Source organism: Narcine bancroftii, chromosome 3, assembly GCF_036971445.1.
Source record: "Narcine bancroftii isolate sNarBan1 chromosome 3, sNarBan1.hap1, whole genome shotgun sequence".
NCBI classification, from domain to species: Eukaryota; Metazoa; Chordata; class Chondrichthyes; order Torpediniformes; family Narcinidae; genus Narcine; species Narcine bancroftii.
In genome coordinates this window covers 348100852-348117486 of record NC_091471.1, presented here as the reverse complement: position 1 = coordinate 348117486, position 16635 = coordinate 348100852, and the positions used below count along the sequence as shown (strand labels likewise).

The 16635-nt window shown below is 43.0% G+C and overlaps 1 protein-coding gene across 6 annotated transcripts in view; it reads left to right on the top strand.

Moving 5' to 3' along the window:
- ube2o (ubiquitin conjugating enzyme E2 O) overlaps nt 1-16635 on the top strand; it is a 90962-nt gene that overhangs the window by 7888 nt on the left and 66439 nt on the right. For 5 of the 6 annotated variants that reach the window (XM_069929614.1, XM_069929613.1, XM_069929615.1 and 2 more), the window contains one exon: nt 15246-15308. In XM_069929614.1, coding sequence (XP_069785715.1) covers nt 15246-15308 — 63 coding nt within the window. Of the gene's footprint in view, nt 1-11835; nt 11899-15245; nt 15309-16635 lie in introns of those variants that run through there. The other variant, XM_069929616.1, reaches the window with a different exon arrangement.

Here is a 16635-nt window from a genome sequence, read left to right as displayed (position 1 = left end):
CTTTTGGAGAGGATTCTTAAGGACAATTTGGAGAAGTATACTCTTAGGGACAGTCAGCTTGCCTTTGTGAGGGTAAAGTCATGCCTCACGAGCCTGTAACAGCATTGATTCACCACAGCTTACAAACAAATAAAGAATACTTGTTTCTTTTAGCACATCATAAAGTTAACTATTATTCACTAGACGCAACATTGCATTCTTCAACTCCCCAAACACCACCCAGTTAAAACTCCTGACCTTCTCATTGGCTCACTGCCACAGGGATGAACCGGACATTTTCATTCTCCTCCTGCATCTGAGATTCATCTCCTGTATACTGATGCCTAACACACCCACACGTGTATGCTATTACTCTTGTGCATTACATTGCTTAAGTCATCAGTGGTGGACTGATGAAGGTAAGTACGTGACCATGTCAGTCCCCCACCTCAGACTTCGAGCCATGCAACTGTTTGGAACTGTCCTGCGATATAAGGGCTGACAATTCAGCCTGACCTTGTATGATAGTGCAAGGCAGGCAATACATGGTCTGACTGGCAAGGGTGTGATTGATGCTCTAATGCAGAACATGGACCATCAATATACACTGGTTTCAACCTGTCGATGGAAACCACGTCAGCTTTTCCATTCCTGTGGATCGCAAAGTTGGTGTTGTAAGACTTGAAAAGGATATCGTAAGCAGGCTGAAGTGGTTTGTGAACAGCATCATGCCAGAGGATCACGAGAACAGCATTGTAAATCATTCGGCACATCCACTGCAGGTGATGCCTGCCGTGTAGGAGTAGGTTGGAATGACCTAGTGTTTTCCTGAAGACTATCAACATAACTCATCAGATGATAGAGTGTTGGGCTTGGACTTGGATTCACAAACTCACCTGGCAAGGTTAACGTACTAGCTCTGCCACAACAGCAGAAGGCATGCCAAAGAGAATCATGGGCAAACATTCGCTCCATGTCAATGCATCACCACCTGCTGTTGATACTGCCTTCAGTTGTTGATGGAAACGCTAAACGAAGCTGTTGACCTGCAGATGGTAGTGTCCAGAAGATCAGTGAGAACTCAGTACAATGCCAACTCGCACTGAGACCCTCAATCTGTTGTAATAGTGACCGGATCACTGAAAGATGGAATCCAACAATCCATGAAAGCCCTAGAGGCTGTCTCTGCAGAGATGTCAGTGATCGGAATGGGCTGCTGCCACCTGGTAGTCTGGACTTCACAAGTGAGCAGAAAAATTTATCCCCCCGATGTCAAGGCAGGCCTTCCAGGTCAAGGTGCACGTGCTGGAAACGAGAATCTGGAATAACCAAATCCCCCATCTTGGATTTCTTGTGTCTGGAGACTTTAGAGCATTGACACGCAAGCAAGTCCTTGGCCATAATCCAACATCCCATTTAACATGAGGTCAGGTAGAACATTACGCATCTAGTTTGATTGACGCTCTTGTACTAGGATGCAATAGATTGTGAAGAGATTCAAAAATCTCCCACCTCATAGCTACTGGCACAAAAGGCCTAGGCCTTCCTGTGGAAAAATTGCAGATTAATGTTTCACCTGATTCATCCAGGGTCACATCTTGAAGATGGAGACAAGAGTTGATCCGGTGTTATTGGATGAGATAAGATTGGTGTGCTGTGCACGAGCTATGGTGGTGAAATCGATGGCAGTAGTTGTATGGAAGGTGTCAATGTTGTGCCTGGACAGGGCATTGACCACAGCATTCACTTTTTCTCAGGTGTGCTGTATGTCCAAGTACTGAATCTCTCTAGGCGAGTAGAGATGTGTTTTTGTACTCGCAGTATGTGTAAGAGGCAGGTGGTCTATATAAATGGTGAAAGGGTGACCTTCCAATAAAAAGCGGAAATGTTTCACTGCAAGATAGGTGGCCAAGAGTTCTCGACCAGATGTACTAAACTTTGCTTGAGCCGTTGACAGCTTTGGTGGGGGAAAAAAAAGCCAGAGGTTCCAATTGCCCACGGACACGTTGTTCTAATACTGCTCCCACAGCACTGAGAGATGGTCCTGTGGTAAGAGAGAGGAACCATGATGCACAACCGTTGTGGCATTCGTAAGGACAATCTTCACATTGTTGAAATCATGCATAGCATCATCTCCCAAAGTTATTAGATCATAAGGGGTAATAAGACGCTGGAGCATCTGGCAGAATCGGCAATAAAAATTCATCATGCCTGTAAAAGTTGCAACTGGCCAAATGTAACGGGTGTAGGAATTTCTTGAATCTTTTGCACTTTCGATTCATCGAGTAAAATACTATGTTGTATAACACTATGTCCCAAAAATGCATTTACTGGGATTGATCACAATAGAAAACTCATCAAGTCTCTGAAACCACAAAACAAGGTTGGCACTTGTGCTCCTCTTATTCACATTCCAGGATATCATTGACGTAAACAAACACAAAATTGAGGCCATAAACTGCTAGAATGTTTGAGCTGCATTCCAAAGACCGAATGGCATTCGCAGAATCTCAAACATGCTGAAAGTTCTGCCATCTTCACGATATTGGAAGGCTCGATTGGAATCTGATAGGAAGCATGTACTAGATCTATTTCACAAATGCATGTTTGCCATTGAAGTTTGCTTGAAAGTCTTGTAAATTGGGGATGTTGTATCAGTCAGGCACAGTAGAATTGCTCTGGGCACAATAATCGCCACAAGACTGCCAATCCCAAGAGAATTTTTTGTAACCACATGCAACTGTGAAGCCCAACAGCTTTCAGATCTGAGGGTTATGTCCAACTCTTGCATGTGGTCAAATTCTGATTTTGTGATTTTAAGATAGTCTGGGGGTAATTTACAAGCCCGTGTTACCACTGGAGGACCCAGTATCTCTATGGTAGCTTACTGTGTTTTTCATCTGTATGACGATATGATGGGGTCACTAAGCAAGGGAAACACTTGAGCAAGGGTTGGAAAGGGCAAGAGCCAGGTTGAAGGCTTGTCGGGCAGCTCATGACATTAGAAGGATGACAGATGCTGCTCACTTGCATACAAGAGCTATGATCCATGACAGCGACTTTTCAAATCCACCAACAAAGAAAAATGTGACAAGAAATCTACTCCCAAAATGGAATTTTTCATGTTTGCAACTGAAAACTCACCAAAAAGGTTTCTTGAGCTCAAAATCCAACATGAGTGACCTCTAGCCATGTGCTTGAATATGAGAATCATTTGTGCCTGAAAGAACGCATGATGTTGGGGTGGCTGCTGCTGGGGTGTCTACTTCAGAATCAACAAGAAAAGAATGGCAGCTAAGGTGCCCATGGGCAGTGGTTGCCTCTACTGCTGGGCCTGGTTGTTTCCCAGCTGCCACTTGTAGAAGTTGCAAGGTGGTGGACAGGACCAGGCAGCAGTACCAAATCTCTGATGCTTCCAAGAAATATGCTGTCCGTCACCTCTACCATATTCTCGACCACCATGATTCCAACCACGTTGACGAAAGGAATTTCTGTTGCACGCCCAAAGCATGGACCTGTGAAGTCAGTGCTGCCATTTGCTGCTCCAACTCAATTACCTTTGATTGATAAGGTGCCGGCGCTACCTTCGATTGATAAAGTGCTGGCGCTTCACAAGGCGCAGTAAGCAGTTGTTCCAGTTTCATTTACCCCTGTTGACTAGGGGAAGAAACCAATCCTCTCTTCAATGCAGAAGTTGTGGACATAATGAGGTCGGCATTATTAGCCAACTGATTGAGGGTGGACATTCGAAAGACACTCACCAAATGTTCTTGAACATAGACCTCTGTTTCCAAAAATAGCCTTCGACAGGAAAGCTACCCTGTATCACCACCTCAACATCTGTGACAGTTGCCTATCGCCTTGGCTGTCATTCAGCTAGAAATTGGGAGTGCGAGTCTCCCTAGATGGCCGAGTACGTGGCAGAATATCAGCCTGAAGCATGTTGTATGGGAGATTACCATTTGGATCCACAAAGATATGCTCCACTTCACTGGCAATCTGCTCTGGAAGATGCTCCACATATACTTCATCTTCTGAGTTGCACCACTGAGGGCAGAGAAGCATGCCTCAAGGATCATGAACCATGTTGCTGCATTATTAATAAAAAGGTGGGAGGGGGGGTGAATCTCCAGTTTGGCCTCCCCAACTGCTTCTGTAAGGGGTTTATCCTCATCACTATTCATTTTAAATTAGAAGCTACTGTGAACTCACTTGTATCCGCACTGATTCACCACAGCTTACAAACAAAAATAAAGAATACACTGACTCATTTCTTTCAGGACACCATGAAGTTGACTTTCTTTTATTATTTAGTAGACACAACACTGCATTTTTTAACTCCCCAAACACCACCCAGCTAAACTCCTCTGATTTTCTCATTGGTTCACTGTCACAGGGGTGATCCTCACATTCTCTCTTCCTCCTGCATCTGAGGTTCGTCACCAGTATACTGACGCTTAATACTGCCACGCATGCGTGTCGCATCGCTTACATCATCAGTGGTGGCTGGCATTGCTCCGATGAAGGTAAGTATGCAATTGTGACAAGCCTAATTAGGTTTTTTAAGGATGTAACAAATGAAATTGAAGGTAGATGTGGTGAATATGAATTTTAGTAGCCATTTGGAAAATGTCTTCCATGAGAGACTTGTTTAGAAAGTCCTGAGGCATGGGATCTATGGAACCTTGACTCTGGATTCAGAATTGGCTTGTCTATACTACCTCTGGTAGTAGTGGATGGAAAGTATTCTACCTGGAAGTCGGTGGCTAGTGGAGTTCTGCAGTGATCTGTTCTGGGACCTTGCTCTTAGTGATTTTTATAAATTACCTCGATGAAGTGGAAGGTTGGGTCAGTAGATTTGTAGATATGAGTTGTGGATAATGTTGAAGGTTGTTGTAGGTTCCAAAAAGATATAGTGTAGTTGGTGTTCCTGGAAGCAAACAAAAGAATCTGAGTGAGTTGAACCAACCAACTGACTACTTGGACTCTCCATCTTATCAAAACCTCTCTGAAGATCCCTTTGGGCCCATTGAGATGTCAGCCCAGTGTGAGCCTGCACCTCCATGACCCAGTTCACTGTGGATCAGTGCAGCTCCCTACATGCCACCCCACCCCCCCTCCAAGAACTTGTGTTTGGAGATGCCAAGTCCACAGTTTGTACGTTTAGGAGGCTGACATCTCCGCTGTGGGGCTGGAACAGTTACTGGTTGGTTGAGGTCATGATGTGCTGGTTTGAGACTGTTGACTGTTAATGTTTCCTGCCTACCCCCAATGTTCAAAAGGCCTATGGACCCATTGTGTTGTAACGCACATGGAAGCTGAAGGGGCGTCTGGTGCGCGCTTCTCCTTATGAAGACTTATTTGCAGTCTTCAGGACGTAGGATGGAGCTGAACCGTAGCATGAGGTTGATACAGGGGCCAAGGTGCCAACCTTCTTATGGTCACATTAGCAGCGTAGGTATATCCTCCTAGCTGAGGGCCACTGGCACAAACTCTCCCAGGACTATCATTGGGGCCCATGGACAGCAGAGGATGTGACCAAAACCTGCTTCGGCACTGTGCGGATGCCAAGGAGCACCCAAGGCAACTTGTTCACCCAATCCGGGCATTGGAGCTGCGCCATGAGGGCTGTCTTCAAATTCCACCAGACTGTTAGACTGTAGGTGTTAGGCTGTGGTGTGATGTAACTGGGTCCCTAGGAGCTGTGTCTGCGCTGCCAAAGGCTGAACGTGAACTGTGCTCCCCCCAAGAAAAAACCCAGTCTGATGTGGTAGTGGAAGGAAGGCCGACGGGCTATCCAGTTCATGAGGGTCTTGACGCAGGATATCATGGAAGGGTCTGAAAGCGGGCCATCTAGTGAACCTGTCCACCATCGTGAACAGGTACATGGCACCTCTGGAAACCGTCAGTGGCCTGGCAATGTGCACGTGGATGTGTTTAGAGCGTCAATGTGTCAGCAGGAAGGACTAAAGAGGGGCTTTGACATACTAGGATTCTGAAAAACTTGTTCTCTGATAAAGTTACTGAGTCGAGGTGGGAGGCCTGGAAGGTCCTGGAATTAACCAGACAGTGCTTTCAGGTTCACCAGGAGGCAGTGGGCTTGAAGGAAGTCTGCACCTAGAAGGGGCTGAGACACGTCATCCAAAGTGAAGGTCCAGATAAAACGGCAGGAGTCAAACTCGAGTGGGGTGGTCCACACTCCATACATACGTATGCTGCTATTGTTGGTGGAGGTGTGGGATGGTCCTGACTTCCATGGGAGTCTCGGTTCGGGTGGGGGTTGTTATGATGCTGACCTTCGCCCATCTCTATGAGGAAATTCCGCCCTGAGTGCCAAGGAGGTTGTCTCTGCAGCTGACCATCATAGTCATAAGCCCTGGTGTTTCCCAGATGGGAGCAAGGTGGATGGCAGTGGTGGGTTCCAGAACCCCATTTCTGATGGTAGAAATACTGCTCTGGTAAGTTTGAGTCTCCACCTGCTGCTGGTGTTACCGGCCTCGGTGGAGTGGGAGAGAGACTAGTTGCTGGGCGTGGCGCAGCAACTAGGTCAATGGACGCTGCCATATTGCTTGACGTGCATGGGTCGCTGAAGTCGTCATCTGCAAGGAGTTGGCGGATGTCTTCCAGCATCTGTTTGAGAAATATCTGTCTGAAAAGAAAGCAGGCCCTATGGCCATCCATTAACACCAGCTTATCATTCATAAGGGCAGATGTACCTTGAGATGTTTTACTTGTGGTGAAGTGTAAATGCACCTTCAGACCTAATTTGCCTGTGTCAGAATTCTTAGTTAATGAATAAACAGAAAGCTTAGGATAGTTTAATGAATTCTGGTGAATGGTAATGCCTTTTTTGTAATTAAAGAAGCTTGCTTGGAAATTTTATGGCCTGTTCCTAATAATTATGGATAAAACCTGGAGCCTGTTTCCATGCGGTAGAAATCTTTGGCCCATGTTGTCCACGATAGTCCCCTTTTGATGCAAATCGTAAACCCTGCGCAGCACGAATACATTTATTATGCAATAAAAGGATTCTCTCTGAGCATGGATTGCAGATAGGAAGGCTAGCATTGATGGGTATGGTGTTTCTTAATGTTAAAGTGTTTTGGATGCCCTGAGTGGAATTGCATTCAAACAGAGAAATGTACATTGTAAATAAATAATGCTGATGAAGCATTGAAAACTACTACATAAATGTTGAGTATTCAACAAAATGCAGAGTTGACAAATGTTTGGCTAACTGTTGGTCAAAAAGTGCTTTTGTGTCAACAGAAATAAAATCTAGAAATCTGTTTTATGCCTATTCCAGTAGGAAATGCCCATCAGCAGATGAGGGACATGTAGCTAATTACAGAGAGCTATGTCAACTGTAAACCAAGTTAAATGCCCAAGTCATTTTCCATGATAGGAAACTAATGATAAAGATTTGAGGTGAGAGGGAATGGGTTTAAAAGGGGCCTGAAGAGCCCCTTTTTCACATAGAGAATAGTGGGGAGAGAATAATCTGCCAGAGGATTACCACTTATCGGTAGAGCAAAAACACTGTACACAGCATATACATGGAAACAAAAAAACTGGAAACAGATAACAAAAATGTAAGCAAACAGATTATGCAATACAGGGAGAATTAAAGAAAATCAAAGTACACAAATAAGAGTCCTTAAATGAGTCCCTGATTGAGTTTGTTGTTAAGCCTGATGGAGGTAGCAGCTGTCCTTGAACCTGACAGTGTGAGTCTTGTGGCACCTATACCTCTTCTGTTGGCAGCAACGAGAACAGAGCATGTGCAGGTTGGTGTGGATCCTTGATGATTACTGCTGCTCTCCGATGGCAGCGTTCCCTGTAGATGTTCTCAATGATGGGGATGGTTTTGCTTGTGATGTCCTGGGCAATGTCCATTATCTTTTGGAGGGCTTTACGTCCCCATACCAGACTGTGATGCAGCGGCTCAGTGCACTTGCCACCACACATTTCTGGTGTCATACCAAACCGTTGCAATCTCCTGAGGAAGTAGAGGTGCTGACGTGCTTTCTTCATTAGTGCGTTGGGTCCAGGAAATATCCCCTGAGGTAGTGAATCCCAAGAACTTAAATTTGCTCACCCTCTCCACCTCTGATCCCCCATTGATCACTGGATTGTAAACCTCTGGCTTTCCTTTACTGAAGTTTGCTGATGACGCAATGATAGGTGTTGTGGACAGTGAAGATTTTCAAAGCTTGCAGAGGGATCTGAGGCAAAAAATGGCAAATAGAGTTCAATGCAGACAGGTGTGAGGTGATGCATTTCAGAAAGGCCAACCAAATACAGTAAATGATAAGGCACTGAAGAGTGCGGAGGAACAGAGATATCTGGGAATACAAATACATTATTCCCTGAAGGTGGCATCACATGTGGACAGAGTTATAATGAAAGCTTTTGGTATCTTAGCTTTTATAAATCAAAGAAGTGAGTACAGGAGTTGGGATGTTATGTTGAAATTGTTAGAGACACTGATGAAACCAAATTTGGTGAATTGAGTGCAGTTCTGGGCACCTAACTACAGGAAGGATATCAATAAGATTGAAAGAGTGCAGAGAAGATTTACCAGGATGTTGCCAGGAAAGATTAAAGAGGTTAGGACTTTATTCCTTGGAGTGGAGGAGAATGAGGGAAGATTTGATAGAGATTTGCAGGATTGAGGGGTATAGACAGAGTGGATGCAAATAGACTTTTTCCACATATTGGGGGAGATGAATACGAGAGTTCATAGATTAAGATGAAGGGGGTAAGGTTTAGGGAGAAACATAGGGGAAAGTTCTTCACTCAGTGGTGGGAGTGTGGAATGAGCTCCCACCTAATGTGGTAAATGTGGGCTTTATCATGTGTTTTAAGAATAAATTGGATAGGTACATGGATGGTAGAGGTCTGGAGGGTTATGGAATGTGACTAGATCAGTGGAACTAGGGGAATAATGACTCAATCTAGTGGAGCTGAATGGTCTGTTTTCTGTGCTGTAGCATTCTAAGTCAACAATCAGCTCCTTAGTTTTGGTGACATTGAGTGCGAGATTGTTGTTAATGCACCATTCACCCAAGTTCTCAATCGCCCTCCTGTATGCTGACTCATCACCTTTCTTTATACAATGCACTATTGTGGTATCGTCAGCAAATTGTTAGCGCTGTTATTGTTGTACCGAGCAACAGTCATAGGTGTAAAGTGAGTGGAGCAGGGGACTAAGAACATGGTTGTGTGATGCTCTGGTACTGATGGAGATTGTGGAGATGTTCTTGCCAATCCTCACTGGATTGGAGGTAAGGAAAACCATCATCCAATCACACAGTAGGGTGTTGAGTTGCAGGTATTGGAGTTTGCTGATCAGTTTTGAGGGATGATGGTGTTAAATGCTGGACTGTAGTCAATAAAAAAGCATCCTGATGAATGCATCTTTACTGTCCAGGTGTTCCAGGGATTTGTGTACAGCTAGTGAGATAGCAACCACCATAGATCTTTTGCTATGATAGGTGAACTGAAGCATATCCATGTCACTACTCAGAGAGGAGCTAATATGCTTCAACACCAGCCTTTCAAAACACTTCATTACTTGATTCAAGTGCTACTGGTCATTACTGCACTCCTCTTGGGCACTGGTATGATTGATGCCTGTTTGAAACAGGTGGGTGTCACGCTCTGCTGGAGTGAGATATTGAAGATATCTGAGAATACATAGGTAATTGGTCAGCAGAGATTCTTTTAATACTTGATCAGGTACTCTGTCTGGGCCAGACGCTTTCCTCTGATTCAGTCTCCTAAAGGCAGCACGCACAAACAGGATGGGATCATCAGGGGATATGGGGAACGGAGCAGTGGTTTTTCCACTAATAGTGTCATCAAATTGGGTGTAGAAGGCATCGAGTCCTCTAGGAGTGAAGCTTTGCTGTCTGCTACTTCAGATTTGTTTTTAAATTAAAAAAAAATAAGACATACCGCACAGTAACATGCTATTTTGGCCCAAAGTCTGTGCCACCCAATTGATCTGCAACCCCCAGTAAGTTTCAATGGTGGGAGGTATCCGGAGCCTCTGGGGAAAACCCACGCAGACATGGGGAGAATGACCAAACTCCTTACAGACAGCGCAGGATTCTAATCCTGATCCCAATTGTTGGTGCTGTAAAGGTGTTGCGCCAACAATGGCACCCCAGTAGCAGGTTATGACATTTAGGCCCTGCCATAGCTGTCGGGCGTCCGTTGTTGTTCTCATTTTCAACTGGAATCTCCATTTCACCTGGGGAATAGCTTTTTGCTTCTTTTAAAAAAAATATTTATTAATTTTTCCAAGACTTGTAAAGAACATTATTTTAGACATCATATAAATAATATTTTAAACTTAGTCTCACATGATTGCCCAAACTCAATCCCCCTCCCAACTGCTAACATAACAAAAATCAATTGTCCAAAAAAAGAGGGTGTTTGAGCTTGCCTTCATTAATTAGTCCATGTCTTGATCTTCAGGAATTAAATGCTATTAACCTAACTATTATTTAAACCTTTTCAGGGAAATTAATTATATCTTTAAGCCAGTATGATTCAAGTAAGGTGGCCATATTTTAACAAACACCATGTTTCTTTTTAAGATTGTTATCTTTTCCAGGGAGGCACAACTTTGTATTTCCATATTCCAGTGAGTAATTATTAGGGGGTGGGGCAGGGGGGTGGAGTTGGACTTCCATGTAACAGCTTTACAATTCCTGGCTGTTGCTAGTGCAGTCCTCATGTACTGTATTTGATATTTTGATAGCTTAGTGCCAATAACCATAAGTTTCTCAATAAATACAATTCTGGGTCCAATGGTAATCCACTTCTATAATTTTTGTCAAAATTTCTGCCAGGTCAGACCAAAAGATCTTACTTTCATGCAGAGACAGGTTGAATGTATAAATGTTCCAACCTCGATACCACACCTAAAACATGCATACCTGCTCCTTCTGTATTGATTTGGATCTCTGGACTTAAATACCTGTGATCTGACTCTCACCAAGTTCTGGATTTCATTGTTCATCCAGAGCTTCTGGTTGAGGAAAACCCTGAATGATTTGGTGGGGACACACTTGTCCACTGCTGTTTTGAAAAAGTTTGTTACAGCCCTGGTGTAATCGTTCAGATTCTGAACTGAGAAAGTATAGATGTTGATGTGCCTCAAAGTGCAGGCTTGAGGAGAGGTGTACTGAAAGGTGGACTATCAGGAACACGAAGATTCCAAAACTTCACCTTTATCCAAATCAATGTGAAGAGGTGAGTTGTCCCTTGGTTTTGGTGTTGATGAATAGTGAGGTGGTCATAATGTTGCCAATCTGCCTAGATTGGGGTCAGCGATGTGGAAGTAAGATCCAATTGCAGAGGCCCAGATTTGTTTAGTCATAGGTTTTGCTGATATGATGGTGTTTAATGTTGAGCTGTAGTCACTGAACATGCCTGATCACAAGTCCATAAAGTATAGGAGCAGAAGTAGGCCACTTGACCTATCTTGTCTGCTCCATCATTCCATCGTGAGCTGATCCATTCTCTCACTCTGCTTCATTCTCCTGCCTTCTCCCCATAACCCCAATGCCCGGACTATTGAGATATCTATCAAGCTCTGCATTAAATATACCCAACTACTTGGCCTCTATAGCTGTCGTAATGTGGCGGTGCACATCCTCATGGCGAACCGGCCCCTCTTGTATCGCCACGTGGCAGGGCAGCCATAGGGAAACGGCGTCGTCAGAGATTTCTCTCTGACTCCAGCATCCCTTCCAGCGTGCACCCTGGGAGCGATTATGACATCACAATGCACCAGGTGACTGAGCTCCTGCTGCCCTTATAGGGGTGCGCTGAATTGGAATAAAAACCATCGTTAACGACCCTCAACGTGGTGGCCGTGTTTCTCCCGCTGCTCACACTGCCACAGTAATATACTTTAAAATGTTTTTGGTATCCTTTTTGAAGATTTGCTCGCTTTCTTTCAGAGTTTAACTTTTCCCTTCCTAATGACCTCAGTTGCCTCTTCTAATTTTGTTTTCTTGTATGCCCTTTTGATTTTGCTTCTCTTGTCAGCTTCCATTGTAATTTTTCCATTAAAATATTTATTTTTGGTAATCTGTCTTGCATCTTCCTCATTTTTCGCAGAAACTCCAGCCATGCTACTCTGCTGTCCTCCCAGCTCGTGTGCCTTTCCAAACCACTTTTGCCAGTTCCTCTTGTACCTTTGTAGTCGTCTTTATTCCATGGCGATGCTGACACATCTGATTTTATTTTCTCAAACTGCAGTGTGAATTTTATATGATGACCTCTACCTCCCAAGGGCTCCTTTGCCTTTTGGTGTTGGTGTTCTTGTGATCCAGGTGATCTAACAGAGAGGAGGGCAAGCAGAAGGCATCTGCCATTGACCTGATATGACGATAGGTGAAGTGAAATGGGTCCAGATCCTTCTTGAAATAGGAACTGATCTGCTCCGTAACCAGCTTCTAAAAGCATTTCAGCATGGTGAATGCAAATGCAACTAGCTGACAGTCATTGAAGCAGATTAGCTTGTACTTCTTGGCATAGGAATAATCAATGTACTTTTGAATCTGACCATTGTAGTGAGTGGTTGAAAATGTCCACAAAAAGCCCAGCCAGTTGGTGTGCACAGGTTTTATGGATACGGCCAGACCTATTTAAAGTTGGCTGCTTTTTGTGGATTCTCCCTCCTGTGGTTGCTGGTCATGTCGGTCTCAGAAACTGGAAGTGCATAGTCACCAGGGGCTCTGGGCTATCGTAGAAATTTTTATTTTGACTGAAGTCAGCATTGAAGGCCTTGAGCTCATCTTGAAGGGATATATTGCAGTTAATGGTACTGTCTTGTTTCTCTTTGCAGAATGTATGGTCTACAAGCCCTGTCATCTCTGTTGAACAAGCATCTGAGACTCTAACTTGGTTTAGAATTTTCTTAGCATTGATATTGTGAACATCCAATTTCTGTGTGCTATCCAGGCATAACATGGCACCCATTTTTGTGAAGAAAATTACAAATGAAAAGTAACATGATTGATCACAATGGCTAAAATAAGTTTCCACCATTTTATTATATAAAGCAAATAAGATTCAGTATTCTTGCCAGTGGTTGGATGAGAATGTGCCATTCTGGGGAATGATTTAGCTCTGATTCTTATGGCTAGCATTATCCAGTGGACTATTTATCATTGAAACCAGCTGTAACCCACAAAAATTGATATTAAGAAATACCTGGGAGCACTGAATAAAGGAACCTGCAATCTCCACTGCAAAGGGCTGCAAATGTTATCACCTTAACATATACCATGTTGACCGAAATATTGTAAAATGCTGAAGAGCATACAGTCACATTCAGCCAAAAGTACAGAATAGATTACCCCTCAACTTCCTCCTGAGATCTCTGCCATTGCAAAAGCCAATCTCCATTCAACTCGATTTGCTGCACATGTCAAGAAAGGTCTGAGATCTCTGGATACTACAAAGAATGAGGCCAGACAGCATCGGACCTGTAGTATGCAAACCACCAGATAGTTCTGGAATGTGCACAGTCAGCCAAGTAGTTTCAATATTGTTGCAATAATGACATCTACTAGATGTGGAAAATAATCCAAATACATCCTAATCATAATGAGTAGGACAAGTCTAATCTGGCTTATTGCTAGCCTTTCATTTATTTTCAATCATCAGGAAATGATGACATCCATCTTTAACCATGCTATGAAGCAGCATTTACCAATTACTTTGTGTCCTTTTGAGTTTTGCCTGCATAACCGGGCTTCCGGACTTGTATACACCTTGGTTCAAACATGGGCTTATAGAGTGGAATTCAAAATTGGGTGAGACCAATTGTCCTAGGAAAAAGCACCATTTAAGTCTGGCATTATTTGCCTGGTAAAAATTGGCCAAATGGCATCAATAGAAAAATGTTTGTGGTTGGAATTAATTTTGTACAAAGGAAGATGGTTGTGGTTGTCAAAAGCCAATCGTCCCAGCACCAACACTATGTGACTTCAATTCAGAATCCCAATCTCAGTTGCTTCAATGACTTTCCATTGTAAGATCAGAATGGGAGAGTCACTGAGTGTACATTGTTGCATTCCATTTGCAAATCCTCAGTAATGAAACTGTAAGTAGTGAGGCTTGAACAACATTTAGGATAGAGCTGTTAAATGACCAATAAATATTTGTGTGATTCAAGTTCCAGGCAATGACGATCTTGTACAAAAGAAGTCTACTCACCATTGCCATTATTAAGATTAATGGGGTATTGTAAACAGAAACTCAAGTTGAAAAGCTACAAAAATGGCACAAAAGCATGCTGCATATTTTTTTGTTTTGGAGCATTCTGCCCACCACTTGGATGAACAATACATGCAGGCATTAAAACCAGATCCTAAAACTGATTTTAGAGAAGTCATGTGAATTGTAAACAAATTTGGAATCACAGCTGAGTCCTGTGACATCAAAGACAGTATGCCATTGCTAATCTGTTTATCTCTGTTAGTTTGTCAAACCTTTGCCTCAGCCCCATGAACTTTCATCTTCTGCAACAAGTTTATGGCACTGCATTGACTGCCTTATCAATTCCAGATTGGCTCCATCATTTACTTTGGTTACCTTGATAGTTACATATTTTAAGGATGAATAAGTAAATGGTGTTAAACACCATTTCTCTTTCAATATTGCAGCACCAGTGACCGGTGTTTGAATCCATTGGTGTCTGTATGTTCTCCCAATGTTTGCTTGAGTTTTTCCCAAGTTTTCTGGTTTCCTCCCACCCTTCAATAACGTGCAGGGTTGTAGGTTAATTGGAGTATTTAGGGTGCATGGGTTCGTGGACCAGATGGGCCTGTTACCGTGCTGTATGTCTAAATTTGTAATTTAAACTGTTGACTGAATTGTGCTATGATATCTAAATGTTTTAACACTTCCAAAAGGATTTCACTGAAAGTGATGTTATGGTAGCAACTCTTTAGTTCCCGTTTTATGGTTCACTCTTCCTTTCCTTGAATATTAGTAAATTTTAGAATATCATGGCTAATATATTCATGTCTTTCAATATTTTTGCATGACAACCATTTTATCTTGATGCTTGTTTTTGCTGCATTGCTGTGATATTGATTGCATCTCTGTAGTATCTATTGTAAAGGTGCTCCATTGATTTCATGTTTGATTACTGTTGGTTTCTGATTCTTGTCATATAGTATGGGTTAATCTCTGCAGGTTTATTGCTGCAAATAATTTATGACTTTCCTTTATAGCTGAAGCTAGAAGATCGGTCATTAATGCCACGTGACTTGGTGCGTCGTATGGGTCAAAATAATGTAAGTTTCTTTTGTGTGCATTTTTTTTGCTGAGACATAATTTTCTAAAGCCCTTCCTCTCTCATGCATTTATTTTGATTATTCTGTTTCCTTATCATTCTTCTCTCCAGTGGTGAAGAATTAATGCAAGCCTGTATCGAGATCTTGAAAGAGATTTTTGGTTAATTCTTTACTGCAAAACACTCATGCTGCTTTTGTTCATACAGTTGAAATAGCTGTGCTGGCTAGTAGCCCATCGATTCTGCTGTTACTGCAACAGCAGGCACTAAATTAGAAATTCAGAAGCACCCAGTTTTGAAGTGAACCTGTTTGATAGTACTGTAATTGCATATTTACCAGATGGCAAGAAAAACATTTTTGTTAATGTACTTCAGGCACTTGCCAAATTGGCAGAGGGAAAGGATGCTGGCATATCATAATATGATTTTATGATGTCATGAAATAGCACAAGATTAGATGGGAGCAGAATAAGATTACCAGGAATAAGATTACCAGGAATAAGTCAGCCTCTCGGCAGACCAGGAGGATTGGAAAGTGAAATTTTATCTACTTTAATTCAAGGAATCTCATTGATGAGGCAGATAAACTTGGAGCACAAGAGGAAAATGATATGTTACAGTCACTGAGGTGTGGTTGAAAGAAGCACAGGTGACAGAGCAGGGGATGGCCAAGCTTACTTAACACAAGAGCCACATACGATAAATTTCAGATGTTTGAGAGACGCAAGACATGAAAAAATATTACTCTTTTGTGCATATTTTGTTACAAAAATATATAAATATTAAGAAATTAAATTAAATTTAAATTGCTCATTTGTAAAGATCACATAGACATGTACCAAATATTTTCTAATTCCTGACTTATTTTCTGTGGACATCTCTGCCCAAGGAAGCAGTAAAGGCTGCCTCATTAAATATAGTTAAGATAGTGGTACATTTTCATTGTAGTGGAATTATGGGGGGGGGGGGAGGGGAGATGGATCCATGGATCCATGGCAAGATCGGCTGTGATCTCACTGAATGTGGGAGCAGGCTCGATGGGACGGATGGATGACTCCTCTTGTTTCTAATGCGCTCTCTTCAGGAACACTGCTACTACTGGTCTCTGCAGAAACCTGTACCATTGCAGCGTCCACAGCTCAGCACACAATGCAGGAAATGGCCTTCTGCGCAGGGCGAGACCAGGGGGCCCACAGTTCTGCTGCTTCCTGTCCCACCTTCTGCACCCCTCTTCCCATTCACCGGTAGGATGGGTGGAGTGGAGGCTGGGATATGGAGTGGTTTAACTTCTGCGCTGCCTGGTGCTGACTCTCCATCTGGTGGAACCA